This window comes from Callorhinchus milii, unplaced genomic scaffold (assembly GCF_018977255.1).
Source record: "Callorhinchus milii isolate IMCB2004 unplaced genomic scaffold, IMCB_Cmil_1.0 Scaffold6, whole genome shotgun sequence".
Lineage (NCBI taxonomy): Eukaryota > Metazoa > Chordata > Chondrichthyes > Chimaeriformes > Callorhinchidae > Callorhinchus > Callorhinchus milii.
Genome location: NW_024704747.1, coordinates 7,834,218 through 7,854,648, shown reverse-complemented (window position 1 = coordinate 7,854,648; position 20,431 = coordinate 7,834,218). Strand labels below are relative to the sequence as shown.

Genomic DNA, 20,431 nt, shown 5'->3' with positions numbered 1-20,431 from the left:
GTGGAGGGAGGTGCCGGGAAGGCCGGCGAGGAGAGAGTTCCCATAGTCCAGCCTTGAGGTGATAAAGGCGTGAACCAGGGTTTCAGCAGCGTGAGGGGTGAGGTAGTGCCGCAGTCTGGCGACATTCCGGAGGTGATGGAAGGCGGTGCCAGTTGTGGCGCGGATATGGGGGAGAAAGGACAGCTCAGGGTCGAACAGAACCCCGAGGTTCCTGACTGGCTTTGAGAGGTGGAGAGTGCAGCCTTGGATGCTGATGTTGTCAGCGCCTGAGGTGCGGAGGCGCTGACGCGAGCCAATCAGGAGGGCCTCAGTTTTGCGCACGTTGAGCTGGAGAAAGTTATCTCTCGTCCAGGTTTAAGTCCAAATTTAAAGAACTGAACTGCAGAATATTTCTCCGTCTTTAAGACTCAACTGTGGCCTATGCAGCTCAGGAACAACAACAACAAGAACTACAAAATTATATTTGTATAGCGCCTTTCACGTCAGGAGGATATCCCAAGGTGCTGGGACCCAACGCCTGTCAGTGTTTGGGACCTAAATCGTCTGCAAGTTCCCCCAAAAAATGAATGTAATGATTCCATCAGAGCTCTGCCACATTCATTCTCCATATTTGGAGTCCTGTAGCTCAGTGGTTAGAGCACTCGCTTTGTAAGTGAGAGACCTGAGTTCAATTCCAGGCAGAGGGCGAAACCTTGGGCAAGTTTCCTTACTCCACACAGAGCCTAATAATAATCCCTCCAAAACCAAAAACAATAATAAATTGGTCATTTTCAATCTACGACTGTTTGTGGGACATTGCTGTGCGCAATTGGCTGCCGCGTTCGCCCACAAATATACAGTCAATTCACTTTACAGTGTGTTCTGTGAAGCGCTTTGGGACGTCCTCCCGACGTGAAAAGCGCTATATCAAATGCAAGGATTATTATTATTATTATTATTATTATTATATTCTGTTTGTAATCTGCTGCAGTGTTGTGTTCTCAGCTCATTGGTTTTCCCTCCTTTCTTTGAGGTGGAACTGGAGTCCCCCTGGCGCTTGTCTATGCACTGCTTCGTAGAGTGTCCTGTAAACTGTCAGCTGTCAGCATGGACTTCCTGGTCAGACTGCTCTCGCACTTGTGGATTTGGGGGTAGGTAAAACGTGTAGTCACCAGTTTTTCTTCCATTGTTTAATGTCTTAGGACGAGCAAAACAAATGACTTGAAGATATATATATATAAAATATAATAATCCTTGCATTTGATATTACGCCTTATCACGTCTTTGAGACGTCTCAAAGCGCTTCACAGAATATACTGTAAAATGAATTGACTATAATTGTGGGTGAAACACGGCAGCCAATTGCTTACAGCAGTGTCCCACAAACAGTCGTGGATTAAGTGACCAAATTATTATTATTTTAAAACCGATTATTACTCCTGGAAAAGCAATCCACCAATCAGCTAACAACCACCTTCCTACTTACTGCTAGGTAAACAGAGGCATGTGGAGTAAGGAAACTTGCTCAACGCTTCAACCTGCAGATGGCATTCTATTGAACTAATAATAATAATAATCCTTGCATTTGATATAGCGCTTTTCACGTCGGGAGGACGTCCCAAAGCGCTTCACAGAACACACTGTAAAGTGAATTGACTGTATATTTGTGGGCGAACGCGGCAGCCAATTGCGCACAGCAATGTCCCACAAACAGTTGTAGATTGAAAACGACCAATTTAATTATTGTTTTGTTTTGGAGGGATTATTATTAGGCGTGTGGAGTAAGGAAACTTGCCCAAGGTTTCGCCCTGCCTGGAATTGAACTCACTTGCAAAGCGAGTGCTCTAACCACTGAGCTACAGGACTAATTACATAGTAATTGCTTAAATTTTAATAAGCCATATTTGGGGAACATGTATTTTGTCTGTCACTGCAATTCAGTTGTTGGTTTCCTAAGTACTTTTAAATGAATTTTTTTTATTGCTGAATTGTTGAGAAAACATGCACAGAAGCCGCAGCACACTTAAACAAATGTGTTTTATTTTACGATGTATCCGATATGAGGAAGTGGAGCTGGTACTTCACTATGCCTTCCCAGCAGCAAAATAAAATTATATTAAACCGAAATAAACATAATATAATTGTATTGAATCGGGTGAGATGTGCATTACTATTCACTGCTCAGCAATACTCATTTAAATGTTGAATAAATTTGGCAATTATTCTGATTCTGTGCATGTTTATAACAGTTGAGATTTCATATTCCATGCTACATTTGGGATTTGCATATCTGAATTTTGATTAATTAACTTGACAGTAAAGATAACAAAATATCATATACTGTAGGTATTCCTGTTGTTCAAACTAAATCTTTCTCCCATCTTTTCTTCTCTTCCATATGTTTGACTCCTATATACTTCTACTGGGTGTGGCTCCAACCATTGTATGATGCCCTTCATTACCTCATCCACATAATATAGTAATATTTGCCTTTGATATAACGCCTTGTCACATCTTCAAGACGTCTCAAAGTGCTTCACAGAATATACTGTAAAGTGAATTGACTATATTGTATGGGTATAACGTGACAGCCAAATGCACACAGCAGTGTCCCGCAAACACTCGTAGATTGAGTGATCACATTTTTTTTAATGATCCTTATATTTGACATAGCACCTTACGTGTTGAGATGTTTCGAAGCACTTCACAGAATATATTGTAAAGTGGAAGGACTATGTATTTTGTCGGTGAAGCAGTCACATATCTTATTCATGTGTAATGTTTTGACAGTGAGTTGATAAGCTATTTCACTATTGAGCGTAACTCAATAAAATCCAAACCTGTCCTCACCCAATGCCCACAAATCTACACCTCTAGCTGGGATCCGGAAATAGTCGATTAGGAGCAGAAACTCTGGCTGATTTTCCACAATCTAAGAAGTTTATTATTATCACATTCACTGTCTCCCTGACTGAGATCTCTCTGAGCACAGACTAGGGATAAATTTGTCCAGTTTGTGTGGCTCAGTTACTCACTATTTGATTTATACCAATGAAGGATTTATTTGCATTTACATTTAATGGCGTTGCCATCTCTTTCTCCAGAAATAGAAGAGATAAATAGAAAGTATTGTTGGAAACGAGATGCCATAATAGCAGAACTGAATTTCCAACAAGAAATGCCCTGATTTGTACCATTACAGAAATAATGTGTTGCTCAGTGGGTGTGTGTCATCTGGTGTGGTGCAGAGCAATGCGAAATATGTTTATATCCCTGGTTAGTGATGCTGATTTAGCTTACTGTTTGAATGATGATGATAATAGCACTGCATTGCCCACCCCATCTGGAAGCAAAACAAGCTGACCTTCAGAAGTCCCTGCCAACAACTATCATGTTTTGTGGCACTCTGCAGACCTCTGTCACTCTTTACTGGACTTCCACTCCATTGATCCTTGCTGGATAACATGCATGTGTGGACATTGGATGAGGACAGAATTGGACTCAGCTGTAGTGACTTGTAGGCTACCAGCATTCGCTGACTAGATTCACATGTGAAGAACAGGCACTTGGGTAAGGTATCAGATGGCTGTTGCATCTATACTAGAACACCCAAACAACAACAACAACTTGGATTTATATACCGCCCTCCACGCCGGACGGCATCTCAGAGCGTTTCACAGTAACGGATCCCGGGGCCGAGCCAGGGGAAGCAGGAGGAAGGTGACCAAAGGCGCGGTCGAAAAGAGAGCTTTTCAGCCGAGACCTAAAAATAGGAAGAGAGGGAGCGAGGTGAAGGGAGTGAGGAAGGGAGTTCCAGAGCCTCGGAGCATAGTGGCTGAAGGCACGGCCACCGAGGGTGGAGCGGAGGACTCGGGGTACAAGGAGGAGGCCAGACCCAGAGGAACGAAGGCAACGGGCACTATTTTGAGGAGAGAGGAGGTCTGAGAGGTAGGGGAGTGCAGAGGAGTGGAGGGATTTGAAGACAAGGGTGAAGATTTTGAAGTCGATCTTCTCTGGGACAGGCAGCCAGTGCAGTCTGACAAGGACTGGGTAATCGGGGAGCGGAGTTTGGTGCGGAGTGAGGTATTGGCGGAGACGGGCGATGCGTCGGAGGTGGAAGAAAGCGGTGCTGGTGAGAGACCGGATGTGGGGGATGAAGGATAATTGGGGGTCGAACCTGACCCCTAGGTTGCATACGGGTTCGGAGAGTTTTAGGGGGAGGTCGAGTAGGTGGAGGAGGTGAGAACCGTGAGATTTTACATGTTGACGAGAGCCAAAGATTATGGCTTCCGTCTTGTCAATGTTCAGCTGAAGGAAATTTGCGCTCATCCAGCCCCTGAGATCTGACAGGCAGATGACAGAACATCAGGGGACTGGGGGTCGCAAAGAGAGGTGGAAAAATAGAGTTTGGTGACGTCCGCATACATGTGGAAATGTACCCCATGTCTGTGGATAACGTCTCCAAGAGGGAGCATGTAGATCAGAAAGAGGAGGGGGCAAGATAGATCCTTGGGGTAACCCGCAGGTAACCGGGCGAGAGCGGGAGAAGAAGCTGTTTGTGCAGATGTAATGCTGGCGGTTTGTGAGGTAGGACTTGAATCAGGCGAGTGTGGTCACACTGAGGTGGATGACGTGATCGACTGTGTTGAACGCGGTGGAGAGGTCCAAGAGGACAAGGAGGCAGAGGGAGCCCTGGTCACAGGTAGAGAGGATGTCGTTTGTGACTTTCACAAGCACATTCTCTGTATTGTGGGCGGAAACCGGACTGGAGGGGTTTGAAGAGAGAGTGGGAGGAGAGGTGTGCGCGGAATTGATTTGCAACAGCGCATTCTAGGACTTTTGCGAGGAAGGGCAGGTTTGAAATAGGGCGGTAGTGGCTGGGGTTTGAGGGATCTAGGGAAGGTTTTTTGAGGAGGGGGGTGATGACCGCAGTTTTGAGGGGGGCAGGGACTGATCCGGAGGAGAGGGACTGGTTGATAATGTCAGCCAGTAGTGGGCAGAGGAGGAGGAGCTGGGTGACCAGTCAGTTGATGGGGAGGGGGTCGAGGCAGCAGGTGATGGGTTTCATTGAGGAGCCACTGTGTTTAGGAGGGGAGGAAAGGCGGTATTTTAATAGACTATATGTATATATATATATATTTATATAAATAAATATTTATATGGAACACCAGCCAAGTTTGTGAAACAAATACTCCAGCCTGAAGCCACTGTAACATGTTATGCTTGGAACATTCCTTTAGTGTTCGTTTCCCCTCGTGGAAATGTTAGTAGGGGCTGAGAACAAACTATCCCAAGTCCCCTTTAAGCGTAATAAATGATTGGTCCCCTGATTAAATATGCAATTGTTACTGTTGAGTAGTTAAGCGCTAACACCTCCAGGAGAACATTTTGTTTCAATGCCCTTTACAGCCGGAGCAGCCCACCTATTGAGAATCAGCGCTTGGTTTATTAAGAAATGAATAGCCTGGAACAATCTTTGGCTGCTTCATTGAAGAACTAATTAAATTCAGTTCTGATTCTTGTGTATCTCTTTCCCTTCGGTCACTGGTATCCTGATATGTATAGCCCTAACACTCCCAACTGTTTTTGCCAATTTTTGAATATGATGTGAATAATTCAGAACCACATTGTGTGGCTTTTTAGGAATGTGCAGTCAAAGAGCACTTTAGATTCTGGGCTACGCTTGATTTTTCCATTTCAATATTTTACTACCAGTGGTTTGTCAGTTGTGACCTTACTGCCTGATTTTCAATTTTAGCCTTGAGCTAAGTAGTAAAAAAAAGCTCTTTGGACAAATCTGCCTGAGCATGTGACCGTAGCAAAGACTTGGTGTGTTTGTAATACAAATATATAGCATTATCTTTAAAGTACTCCAAGATACCTTTTTTTGGATAGGTCTCCACTATTGCTGGAGTCAAAAGCATGGAAATATATTTGACACTAATATTTCTGTTGGTGTAATAATAATAATAATTCTTACATTTATTATAGCGACTTATCACATCTTCGGGACATCTCAAAGTGCTTCACAGAATATACTGTAAAGAATGCCTATTTAAGGATTATAGACTCAGATAGCAAAATCCAACACCTTTCAATTCTATCTAAGCCTTTTTTGAAGTAGGTCATCTTGTTACGAGGGCTGACTTTTATTTAATGAATATAGTTGGAGCTCAATTGCTCCACGAATGCATAATAATTGAACAAATTGGTTAATTATCACCATTTCCGAACGGGAACTCATAATTTGAATAGTTTCCTTCAATAGAGGGGAGGCTGAGTGTCTAATTAGGAACATTTCTTAACTGGATCCTTCTTTAAATCAACTTGCTTTAAAAAAGCAGTTTATCACTGGTAATATTTAAGGCAATAAATTATTTATGAATACATTCTCATCCCATTGTTATCAAAAGCAGCCTGAAAATTATTTCCATTCTCCTTTCTGTTTACACTAATATAGAATGGTAGCAAGCATCTTTAATTGGTGCTTTTCCATGTTTTATGTTCACTGAATAGACTCATTTTATGGGAGAGTAGGAGTATAGGCTAACTAAGCTTCAGATATCCCAACCACTACAATATCGGTGTAACATTTTAATCCAATGGGAAACACATGTTTGAGGCGCTGATTACACTTCCATTATCCAAAGTGGGACACTGCATCTGACAGTGTGATATGGAACAAATGAAATCCTAATTTGTCTGCTAGGCAGACAGTGCTTGTCAGAGACAGTGACACAACCTCCAATCACCGCAATGCAAATTGGGTGTCTTAGTTTCTATTACACTGGGATGTGAAAGAAGCAAGATTGACTGTCACCGGTATCTGATTGTTATTAATAATTGAAGAAAGTATTATAAAAATCAATATTTCCTCTGAGATTGTATTGTTTCCAACATAATCAATGAATCTTGTAAGCTTTATAATTATTTTCTACACTTCCATGCCAAAAGTACCAAAGGCAGTCAAATCAATGAGAAAAATAAACTAATGTATTGATTTTGTTGTGAATTTCAACTGCAAAATTCAAACTTGGTACTGATATGCAATACATCTAGAAGATGTTTTGTAAAGAATACATTTGGCACTGCAATGCATTCCATTGTTCAATTCTCACCTCAGTACAAGGCACACAAATAGTGGAAGTGGTTCTAAGAGTTAGTACAGTATCTTCTTAGCACAGGTGCTTCACATATTTCGCCGGCAAAATCCAGTCAATTCACTTTACAGGATTATCCTATGCTGCTTTAAGACATCTCGACGACATGATTAAGTGGTATACCAAAGAGCGCTTAAGGATTATTACCATTAGTAAGGATTATTACTATTAGTAAGGATTATTACTATTGCTAGTAGTATATAAAGAGCTCTGGGACGCTACACTGTGTGAGGGATGTTATATAAATGCAAGTTGTTGTTGTTATATGTTATATGTTACATGTATGTGTTTACTTTTATAACCCGGACATTAACCAGTTATAGCAAAAACTGAGAGTGGCACTTGATTGTCAGATGACTGCCGTACTCCAGACTCTGACGCATTTATATTTTGCTTTAGGGCCAGGCTTTGCAGCTTGAACAGTGAGTTTACTGCCTCATTTACCTCTTCAAAGTGAGATCAGAGACACGTTACAAAGCCTTTTCAGAAGTGAATTTCCCAGAGTTTATATTGATCTCCATCCTTAAATCCAATTAAACAATCTGTGAGTTGCTGCCCCTCCAACTGAGCCCTCCCCCCCAACTACAATTGCTACTGTAAGAGACAATGCCCACCATGAAGATGAATGTCTCTTGAGATTTACATACATGTAGCATAAAGTCCACGGAGTCACAATGCAATATGTGAAGTGATAAATACCACATTGTGAGACATTCTGCTTCTAAAGCTGTCTAAGTTAGTGACCAGTGTGGGTGAATAAACCCTCACCTTCATTTGAATGGTTGTCTGTAAAGCTGATTGCCGCATTATGAAGACGCTAACTATTATTGAAATGAAGGTTTGAAATGTCACCCAGTCTTAGCCCTGGATGACTATTTGCCTTCAAATTTAAGATGAGAAACAATTGCCGAACATTCTTAAGCCCACTCTATATTAGGAAACTGATTTCTCACAATTCTCAAAAAGAAACTGGCATCTGAATTAAGAATGCATTCAAAAATCATAAACTAATCTGTGGCATTTTAAATTTCAAGGCAAAGGTATAGGATTAGGTGGGATTTGAGGCCTAAGAGGAGCAGAGTTGCTCAAAAATACTGCAAACAAACAGCAGAAATGCATTGTGAATTTGATCTTGTTATATTTGCATAAATGTGGTAAAAACAAGTTTACTGCGAGATCATAGTATCCTGTAGTGAAAAAACAATTAATGATGTCCTGTACAAAATGTTCACAATATTCTGTATGTGTGTGTGCTACTTCAGTTTAACATGAAACACCTGCATTTATGTTTCTAGATCAGATGATGCGTACCAGGCATGTGCTTCAAAGGGCTCATGGAGAGGGAAGACCTTGCTCGCCCCAGCTCTCACAGTATAAACCTTGCCCTATAAAGCCATGTTATAGCTGGGTGTTTAGTGAATGGTCGGCATGTGAAGTGGAGGTAAGAACACAACAACAACTTGCATTTATATAGCACCCTTCATGCGGGGTAGCATCCCGGAGCGCTTGAAATGTAAGACATACCTTTATTAGAATTCGTCTTGCTTATCTTTCTAATGATTGTTGCCTTTGCATAACATTAAATTCTTCTCTTTGTAGGTAGTGAGAAAAATATTGTCCTCTATTCTGAACAGTATTGTTTTAAAATACCTAAATAACTGAGATTCTAATCATAGATTATGTTAATACAGAAATATTGACCTTTCCTGGAAAAAAGTACCATCTAATTCAATTATTTTTAAGACTATTACATTTTGTCTTGGTACAGCAAGTGCAAAAAACATTGTTCCCCTAGGAATAGCTCTTATAAATGACAAACACCTGACAGGAAATGTACAGTACTGGCTGGTTGACGTGCAACTTTGTTGAACGTCATTGCTGAGATAGCGGAAACTTATTGTAAAAAGTGGTTAAGTCTTCCGGACGAATTCTTGTTGCTTTCTTTTTGAAGAGCTGGTTGTGTATTTACATCTTGTTTGCAGTAGGGAAGGAGTAATCTTCCATCTTCTTTATACTAATAAAACGACTTTGCCTGTCTGCACTTCAAGAAGGATCTCAATAACCGCTTGACATAGAGACTTGATTTATACCTCATCAGCAAGGTCTTGCATCTGGGAGTGATGTGAGCATATTGTTTTTCGGGTATCTCCTACCATTATTTTTAAGTTTTGCGTTTCTTGCTGTAGTTATACCTGGTGGCCATCGAGTCAAAGTGGTGTTGTGGCATCCTGCATCACACAGCATGCAGTTGCTAAGCGGCGAGAACAAAATAAAGAAAACAGACAAAGCTAAGCTGCGGCACAACAACAAAAGTTAATTTTTTAAAGTGTCGTCCTCCCACTGAATCCTCCCAAAAGGAGTCCTCCGCCAGGAGTCCTCCCAAATGAGAATAGATAAAGATGAAATGTCTGTCTGTGTGTCAATCTACATTCCATACTGGATCCTTTGGTTGCAAACGTAGTTGCAACAGGTACAGCTAGTAATTTATAATACCGTATTGTTTCATGTTGCATTTTCTAATTGTTTCCTTTTATGTTGGGGGATTTTGTGGTCTCCAATAGGTCTCCGATTCACTCAGCTAATAGAAGCCTGGCTCATTGTGATTTGTATCACATTGAATCTGTTATGAAACATTACATTGTCCAATCCCTAATATTAATAATTTCCATGATATCCAACTGGCTGCCGCATTCCGCCCATTGATTGGTGGATCGCTTTCTGTGGGGGTAATATTTCTTTCAAAAAATAATAATAATTTGATCACTTAATCCACAACTGCTTGTGGAACATTGCTGTGTGCTGCTATTGGCTGCCGTGTTTCGCCCACAAAATACAGTCAATTCACTTTACAATACATTCTGTGAAGCGCTTTGAGACTTTTCAAAGACATGATGAGGCGCTATATCAAATAGAAGAGTTCACTCCACCAGCTATGGCTTGCACGGTTAACAGGTGTGGGGTGAAAAGAATTCAGGCCCCCAGTGATCTAGTTTAAAAAATCAATTGGTCACTCAATCCATGACTGTTTGTGAGATGCTGCTGCGTTTTGCCCACAAAATATACAGTCAATTCACTTTACAGTATATTCTGTGAAGTGCTTTAAGGCGTCTTGAAGACATAATAATGTGCTATATCAAATGCAAGAATTATTATTGTTAGTATTACCTAGAGCATGAATCAGAAATCAAACAGCAGACCTTAATAGAACTAGTTACATTGAATAAAACCATATTATGTTATTTAGGCAATGATATTTTGATGTAAGGTTTAGATGGTGTACTTGTATTTAAGAATACAATATTATATGAAATGAGAAAACTTCGCTGATCCCATCACCTCCATGTACAATCTGTTCTACCATTGGCTGTTCCCAGCTCATATAATCTCTTGAGCAAAGGTTCGGTGAAATATCTCCCTGTTCCTCAAAGGTAATCAAGTAAAACTGCAGAGTATCAATTTGCCCTCATAGCCAACATTATTCAGGTTTGATAAGCTGCTTTCTGCAAATGGCACTTTCATGGTTCCAGCAACGCTTCAGCATTTGAACATTTTGATCAGCTCGGTTGATACATATTCTTAGAACTCAATTACTGCTCTAACTCAGAAGTTTATTCAGCCATTTTTTTAAAATAGGAGTTAATTGAAACAGTAAGCTGTCTTGCTGTCAAAATGAATGACTGGTTATTTTTCCTCCTGCTGAAGCGCTTAATTATTAATTAAGCATCTCAATCGTTACCTCAATTTTTTATCACAAATTCTGGTATTAAATCCAGAAGGTGTTGAGGCCCATTTGAACAAGGCATAAATATTGCCTGGGTTGATTGCAGGATTGTTCTTCAGAGGCGCATTAATAACACTGACAGCAGCAGCTGTACATCAATAACTGGGAACCAGGGCATGAAGAAAACAGTACCCATTCTAGATGGGAACAAATTATCATTCTTTCCAAAGTGCACTGCCTGAAGAGGTTTAGAATTGGTAAATGCATTCTCATTGACCTATGCCATAAATTACAGAGTGAGTCAGGCATTCGATCTGCAATTGCCATTGCTTTACCTGGAATTCTCAAGGTGATATCGACAATTAACTTCCTGGCTATTAGCTTCTTCCAAATAGAAGATTCTATTCCATGTTGCACAGAATAGGCCACTGAAGCCTTCTGTAAGATGGCACACATGTCTTATGTGTTTCCTAGAACAGGTTTATGGCATTCCTGAATTACTATATTTATAAAAAAAAGTATTTACAATAAATATGTATTGTATATAAAATCAATTGGCCTTCTGAAATGTGCTTTGGGTGTTAAGTCAAATTTGATGGTGTAGCTCAAAATTCTAAGGTGTAGCTCAAAATTCATATTCCTGTGCTATGGCTCCAAATTCTAAATCCTGAGTTAACTTTTACAGACTTCCAGACCTTTCCCTGGATCCTTATACATCCAAACTTTTGACGGCCTTTATTCTATTCTTTGTGCTGACTTCCACAATTTGTTTACATTATATAGCCTTAAATATTAGGAAGTGGCATGAATTGTTCCAAAAATATACTCCCAATGCTGGATTCAGCACTGCATTGTGTTTAAAGATCTTGTTGATAATGTCAGTATAACATTGTTGCAATGCATAATGGTTGTGGACCTCAGATATGTTGCCCAAAGTGTGGATTGTCCCACAAAATACAACATTGCATCCCTGATATATTCTGCTACTTTGGTGCGTCATAAGCATTGCATTATTATTAGGATAGAGCATTAGGTCAAGATCAAGTATGACATTTAATTATCTAATTTAAGGTTTTTCCAAATTTTTGCCCAGAATTATAGGACGCATACTTTCACAAGTTTAGTATTTACAATACTAAATCATACTGAATGGGTGCAGGCTATTTGTGTGTATTTCTAATGAGCAATTTCTCCACTGGAATAAGTGGATTACAATATCATTGATAGTCTATCTATATTGATGCTGCGTCACTTATGAGCTTATGAATTACAACTCTTATACTTGTGGAACAACAGTCATAACACATTTTAACAAGTGGACTAGTCTACCTTTATAGCTCTCGTGTGGCAAATTTAATTTTTTAAGGTTGGAATCATTCAGATACGTTTATAGACTTGACATTGTGCAGATAAATAATTGATATTTGATCATATATATATATATAATTTTGCACCGGTATAGCTAAGCATTTTTACAGGGTCACTGGTGTTCGATATAGATTTCCTATTGATTTCCATTCTGCCATCACTTCTGCTCTATTAAATAATTTGAAATCATAACACAATCACTTTAAATTGAAAAAAATCTTGCGTTTACCTGATTTAGCTGTTTCTCTGAAACTAATGTGCTGAACAAATTTTAAAATGTGATATGTCACGTAGATAATAACTTGATTAAACGTACCATCTAGTGGGCATCAAGTGAAGCGCAATTGACATATCAGAAGTAAGGTAAAGAAAGACCTTGCCTAAATGCCACAAAAGCAATTGCACTTGATGATGGTTGCAGAGCTGAGTATCAAATTAATCTTAAATACATTTCTGACTATTTCCAAGATATTATATTGATAATAATAATCTTTACATTTGATATAGCACCTTATCACATCTTGGAGAAGTCTCAAAGCACTTCACAGAATATACTGTAAAGTGAATTGACTGTATATTTTGTGGACGAAACTCCACAAAATACCTCATTGAGGTACAGATCAGCCATGATCTAATAGAATGGAGGAACAGGCTCGAGGGACTGAATGGCCTACATCTAGAAGATGTGAAAAGCACTGTATCAAATGCAAGGATTATTATTATTCTGTTCCTGAGTTCCTATATTGACTGTGTACTATCATAGAATCATAGAATATTACAACACAGATGGAGGCCATTTGGCCCATCATGCCCGTGCCTGCTCTTTGGAAGAACTACCACTCTCCTGATCTTCCCCAAATTTTTCGTTTTCAAGTACCTGTCCAATTGCCTTTTTGAAAGTTGTTATTGAATGGTCTGTTTGCACACCCTTTCAGGCAGTGCATTCCAGACCATAACAACTCTCTGTGTAAAAATATTTCTCCTTATCTCTGGTTATTTTGCCATTTATCTTAAATCTATGTCCCACCTGCCAGTGGAAACAGTTTCTCCCTATCTATTCTATCAAAACCCCTCATAATTTTGAATATCTCCATTAAATCTCCCCTTAATCTTCTCTGCTCTAAGGAGAACAATCCCATATCTCTAGTATCTCCGTACAACTAAAGTTCCTCATCCCTGGTACCATTCTGGTAAATCTACTCTGCACCCGCTCCAAGGTCTTGATATCCTTCCTAAAGTGTGATGCCCAGAATTGGACTCCAGCTGAGGCCTAACCAGTGACTTAAAAAGGTTTAGCATAACTTCCTTGTTTTTGTATTTTATGCCTCTATTTTTAAAGCCAAGGATCCCATATGCTTTTTTTAACAGCTTTGTCAACCTTTCCTGCCACCTTCAAAACTGTATCAATTTGTGTATATTGCCTCTCCTCATTCTTCCTCTAAAAATGCATCACCTCACACTTTCCTGCATTAAACTTCATCTGCCATGTGTCTGCCCATTTCTTCAGTCTATCTATGTCCTCTTGCAATCTGCTACCATCCTCCTCACTGTTTATTACGTTATTATTAAGAAATGATAATTTTGTGGTTCAGAAACTGTAAGAGAATGCCATGCTTCCCCTCCAGCTGTCCTTACCGCAAAACCCAATTGGAAAACTTACCCTCTACGTGACACAAAGGCTCTTTGGAAGTCCTGATTGATCATAAGCAGAATTATTTTTATTATCCTAAATACTGAGACCTCCTGTGTAGCCTCTGAGAAACCATTCAGTGACTGTGCAGCATTCTCACAATCTAATATAATTTGGAATATAATGGAGAGATAGGTTATCTGTGCGTACGTATTGGCAGATAAAGAGCAAACCTTGCTAATCTATAGCATTTTCCATTATCTACTTTCCTGCCCCCTTTTAATGCCTGTTAAAGCCTGATAGCAGCGATTTTGCATTTATGAGTGTTGACAGAAATTAGGGAGGTTGAAAGGTATTCTCAGTTTATGTTGCAGAGGGGCAGACAGACAAACAAAGTAAAACAAAGTTTGAGTAAAACAAAGAGAGGAAAATGGGGGTAGAAAGACCGGGTAAGGATTAGTCTCCTGTTAGTACTGTATTGGTATTGATAATGGAGTCCATGGGGAAGTCAATTATAGCCAGGAGACTAGAGGAATGTCTGTTAAAAGGTAAATGTAGGGAATGTGTATGTGTTTGGGGGGAAAGGTCAGTCTGTCTATGATTACAGTGGTGAGACATCACCTTGTTGACGAGTATCAACAAGATAATAATAATCCCTCCAAAAAAACCAAAAAACAATAATAAAAAAAAATTGGTCATTTTCAATCTACGACTGTTTGTGGGACATTGCTGTGCGCAATTGGCTGCCGCGTTCGCCCACAAATATACAGTCAATTCACTTTACAGTGTGTTCTGTGAAGCGCTTTGGGACGTCCTCCCGACGTGAAAAGCGCTATATCAAATGTAAGGATTATTATTATTATTATTAGAGAGGCATCTCCTTCTCTCACCCCCCGTCCTCCCCCCCCACTCTAGAACTGAAAGTAGAAGTGTGGTCATCAGCATTTTAAAGAAGGAAATAGTTTATAAATCTAAATTTACAATCTTTTAATCATACATTTTAACCACTCCCTTTTTTCCTACTTTTATTGTATTTTCCAATACGTGCAGAAAAGTATCACAATAATAATCCGGACAGGTATATAGCACCTCCCCTGCTCAAAGTCAAACTTTGCCATTCTTCAGCATGGAACGTTACCTGTGTGAGGGGTGATATTTAAATGTAAGTTGTTGTTATAGCATGTATAACATCAAGACTGCCTCAAGGTGCTTCACAAATTTTCTGTATAGTTAGTGGCTGTGTATTTTGTAAGCAAGCAATTGCAGCCAATTTGTGCACAGCAATGTCCCACAAATGGCCATGAAGTGAATGGGTTTAAAGTTCGAATGTGGAGCTTGAATAATAATCTTTGAATTTGTACTTGATGTAATGTGTTTCATGTTGGGAAGATATCACAAAGAGCTTCATAATAATAATTATCCTCATTTTTGATGTAGCGCCTTATCACGTCATCGAGATATCTCAAAGTTCTTCACAGGATATATTCTAAAGTGATGTGACTGTGTGTATTTTGTACATCCACAAACAGCGATGAAGTGATTGGCCAAATTTATCTGGAAGATTGTTGGCCAAGACACTGAGAGAAACTCCTTTCCCTTTTCAAATAGTGCCATGGGATCTTTAATGTCCACCTGAACAGGCAGACAGGACCTCGGTTTAACATTTCATATGAAGGAAGTACCTCCCACGTGTCCCCAGCACTGCATTGGAGTATCACCATAGATTATATGAGCTCTAAGTCTCCAAATCGGGCTTGAACCAACAACCTTTTTGACTCAAAGGCGACCAATAGAGCCAGGCTAACATACGATTCATTGTTAAAGTGAAGTGACAGTTGAACATGGCAGACAATTTGTACTTACCAATGTCCCACAGCCGTGAAGCAAATTACCCAATTTTATCTGGTGGATTGTTAGCCAGCACACCAGAGACAAACTCCCTTCTCTTTTTAAATTGCGCCATGGGATCTTTAACAGTTACCTGAACAGGCAAATAGAACTTCAATTTAAGTTTCATTCGAAGGACAGTATCTGTGATAATTCCGCACACCCACAATACTGTATTGGGGTGTCATCCAGACTGTGAGTTCAGAGCCTTGATATGGGCTTGAACCCATAACCTTCTGACTCAGAGGCGAGAGTGCTGCCAACCACCCACAATCTTGTGATTCTCAGGTGGGAGTGTTATCTACTAAGCATTATCCAAACTGCTACCTAAATTTTATTTAAAAAAGGAATCACAGCGTTGGAGCTCTGCAAAGAGCTGAAAAGTCTTTAACATTCAATAGGAAATGCACAATGAGGATTTACCTGTTTCAATTCCCACTGCCTTACTGTACATTGACAGTTTAATAAGATAGTGTTAATTTACCACTTTGTAGTACTTCAGAGAACAGATCATATTGGAAATTGTTTGCCACAAAGTGATACTTGTGTGAGAAACAGGTGATACTGAACAAAATAACAATTAGGTTTTCAAGTGAGGTCTTTAGTTCCAAATATTAGCATTGTTTCCAGCCACTATTATCACTTTTTGTGTGCTGGCTGATATCACTAAAAGTAGTATGTAAGCCATTTAAACAGCAATCTATGCTTCTTATACAAAATTTATTAAGGCATTGATATCAAACATGTTAATTAAAGATATATTCGTGCGAAACATTAATGCTCATTCCAATCAGTCAAAGAGTATGTACATGAACATTCAAGATATCATTTATATTTTAATTTGTTAAGACATCGGCAAAGTGCTTTTTTCAACCCAGCTTTGTGTTACTCATATGAATGGAATATTTAAGTGGATACAAATAAAGACTTGTACTATGAAAGTCTGGCCACAGTGTTGGATAAACATTTCCTCTAACCTTAGAAGTCCATGCCCCTATTCTTCCTCCTCACCCCCACTCAAATCCCACCTTAAAATTTACCTCTTCGACCATGCCTATGGTCACCATTCCTTCCCCACTCGAATCTCCTAGCTCACCTCTGCCACTGTGAAGTTCTCCGAGACATTATCCTATGTGAAGGGTGCTATATAAAAGTTGTTGTCGTTGTCCTTGCATTTCAACTTCTTGTTGGATAGTTCTCAGCTGTACTCCTGTGTTCTTAATTAAGGCTGTTTCAGAATAAGAAATTAAAAACGATCCCATGTATATTGATTTTTCCTCACCGCCTCTCACATTGTATCATTCATTCCAGGTTTGCTGTCACACACAGTTCATTTACCAGCAATTGCTGACTGGAATGAGAAATCAGTTGCCTGCAGGATATTGGTTTAAAGGATGCAGGTGTTTTTCCCTCAGCCCAGCATAGTGATGGAGAAAGACATAGCGAGATGGTGAAAATAAGTGTTCATTTTCAAAAGAACTGTCCAATTTGAAATGATCAGATTTGGTCAAAAGTCACTTACTGTATTTGTAAAGTAACACTAAAAGACAATGGATCACAGGGGTTTGAGATTGGATTTTGTAAATTGCTAGGAAAGAACTATGCATACCTAGATCTTCAAGAGATAAACAAGGCTTCACAGCAAGATGCACATTGATATGTACTTTATTTTTCAGGGTGCACAGTGTGGTGATGGCTTTAAGATGCGCAACCTGTCGTGTTTCATTCATGATGGGACACGCTCTGACACAGGCAGGGAAGTGGAGTACAAGTTGTGTGGAGATAGGCCGGTTGCAATAAAGGATAGTGAGTCGGAACTAAAGATCCACTGTTCTGTGCCTTGCCCAGGTAAATAAAGTTTAATGTTATTCAATACTACTGTTTACAATACTATAACTAATACTTAGTGAGGGATATAGAAATCATTGGACCTGTACTTTCTGGCATGTGCCTAGGGTGAGCATATTAGAAATTTGAAGGAGGGAATTTCTCCCCATTCCTGGTGAACAAGCCCCCAGCTAAACACAATTGTTTTTTTATTGCACATTGCTGTACATAAATTGGTTGTTGCATTTTCCTACAAATACAGGACCTCTATGAAGCACTTTGTTATTATTCAAGAATTATAATTCACGTACCACAGTAAACTTGTGTCCAAATTTCCTTCACCATTTAAAAATCCAGTAGATTACTTAAATTTACCAAGTAACCATTTGGAAGCTGTAAAGTACAGCAACCTGATTTATTAATGAAAATATGAGCATGGAAACAACTGATAGGACCACCACCATCACAATATTAAATAGCATAAAAAATGCTAAAAGGGGGATTATATTTTCTAAAGGGTGAATTTTGCAATCTGACAGTTATTGTGATGATTGTGGGCAACAGACTGTCAATGTTTACTGCTTGGTTAAGATGTTATGAATATTATCCTGTCTTGTACAGAACAAACATTGGTAATGGAAAACCCCTTTTAACAGGTTTGGTGTTAAGCGTAGAGGGGAATTTTTGGAACAGCAACCATTGGGTTATATAGAAATCCTTCAAATCATTCAGTATCATTTTACAATTTATTTAAAGTTTTGGTTACTTTATTTTATTTTGGCTTCTACATTTAATGGCAGGATTCCTCTTCAAAGATTTTAATGTTTGATCAGATTCCTTAAGGTGGAATTTACACTGGAAAATTATGTAAAACAAGTATGAGTCCAGATTTTCTTTGTAACAATGTCTATAGTGTCTATTGTCTATAGTGTTTGTTTGAAATTTTTGTCTGCCGTTTGCTCCTACACATGTCTTACACTCTGCAAGCTTAACCTGCAATGAGAGTTTGCTTCCTTGAAAAGAAATGAGAATGACCAGACTTTACTGGGTTACTGTGCTAGGCCTGCCCTTTGCTTTGCCCCTTCTTAGTAAACAGTATCCAAGCAAAAGATGGTGTGCAGCACATACCCCAGATATTAATAAGAACAATTGGTACCAATGTCCCATCTATCTTCCAATCAATAACTTCAAGATCCTCTCTTGAACTGTGCGAAACCACAATAACAGACTTGGGAGTGCCCACCATCATTGGTTGTAATGATTCGCCATCAAAGAGGTGGCATTTGGTAAATGGAGATGGTCCAAGTGTCTGACTGACAGGAGTCTATTATACACCTTGTGTAAACCTTGGGTAAGGATATGTGGCCAAAGTGAATTATAGGAATTATTAAAACTAAATAAACAATCAATCAAAACAATTTGTTAATTATGTAATTAACTCCCAATCATTGGTTAGTTGAATCATTGAGGTCATTGGTATTTTCTGCTGTAGACTACATAGCATACAATAATAATAATAATAATCCTTGCATTTGATATAGCACTTTCCACGTCTTCTAGACGTCTCAAAGAGCTTCACAGAATAGCCTGTATATTTGTGGGAGAAACGCGACAGCCAATTGCGCACAGCAGTGTCCCTCAATCCCCGTGGATTGAAATGACCAATTTTTTTTTTGAGGGATTATTATCAGGCAGTTTACAAATAATTGATTTGCATTTGCATATGATTTACACACGATGAATAATATTTGTACATATTTTGAAAAAGACAGCAGAGAGTGAATCAATTGGAATTTAAGATTTGTATTTTATTTAAAAATGTCCAAATGCCATGAAAAACAAATGGGTGTGCACCATAAAGCTTTCTAGTTGAAAGAAACCTCCTGAAATGGTACTTTCCAAGTCCCCACATATTTTGTTTCAACTTTTGAACTCTCCGTGAAGGATTTATATCTGATCTAAGTTTACTGATTCAAAACTTCCCCTTCTTACAGTTGATCACCCGGTGAAAGGGGTGTTTCCACTTCTGAAAGGGGATATGTAAGAACTTAACAGAGTTTCCAAACTTAGTAAACATTATCAGACAGTTGATCACAATCATTATACAAACTGATAAAATGGAAAGGCTGTGCAATGGCAGTTGTTGTGGTGGTGTTTAAAGCAGTTTTTTTTATCAGCCTTTGTACTACAGTACTTTGAACTGCAATGGTATTACAGTCCTTAATTCATTTGCAGAAATAGTTCAGAAAATTGCACATTATGTCTCAAAATAGTTGGTGAATTTAGACCACACTCTAGAATTAATTTTGAACACAACTGGAATTCTTTCCACACTACATAAAATCCTTGGATTTTCTTTCACATGTCCAAATAAAGTAGAGAACAGAGGAAGGTATTTTCCTTGGTGAAACACAGGGAGAGTGTCTACCTTTGTGTTATATAGTGCCCTGGGAGAAGCTTGCCAAACAGAGCTCACCAAGCCATGTAGTTTTAGCTGGTTAAACTCCAGCAGCACACACCAACGCACACACTGTGTCCCCCAAGCCGAGGCTCTCGCCAACCTGCACCTAATACTTTTAGAAATGATGTAAGCAGGGTAATTCCCTCCAGGGAGAGAGGGTACATTCCATTCCAGACACGGACATTTCAATATGTAGGTGGATACATTTAAAAGCATAGTGATGAGTTTCTGCATACGTCACACCCTGGCTGACCCACAATAGCGAAATAGTAATGTTATATATAATACTATAATAATCCTTGCATTTGATATAACGTCTTTCAGATCATTGAGATGACTCAAGGCCCTTCACAGGATTGACTCTGTATTTTGTAATTGAAATTTGTGTTGAACTAATT

The 20,431-nt window shown here is 39.2% G+C and overlaps 1 protein-coding gene across 1 annotated transcript in view; it reads left to right on the top strand.

The window, feature by feature from the left end:
* Positions 1-20,431, top strand: part of thsd7ba (thrombospondin, type I, domain containing 7Ba) — a 180,901-nt gene that overhangs the window by 143,150 nt on the left and 17,320 nt on the right. The window contains exons 18-20 of the mRNA XM_042336209.1: positions 1,013-1,130; positions 8,435-8,580; positions 17,422-17,593. Of these exons, the coding sequence (XP_042192143.1) occupies positions 1,013-1,130; positions 8,435-8,580; positions 17,422-17,593 (436 nt within the window). The remainder of the gene's footprint in view (positions 1-1,012; positions 1,131-8,434; positions 8,581-17,421; positions 17,594-20,431) is intronic.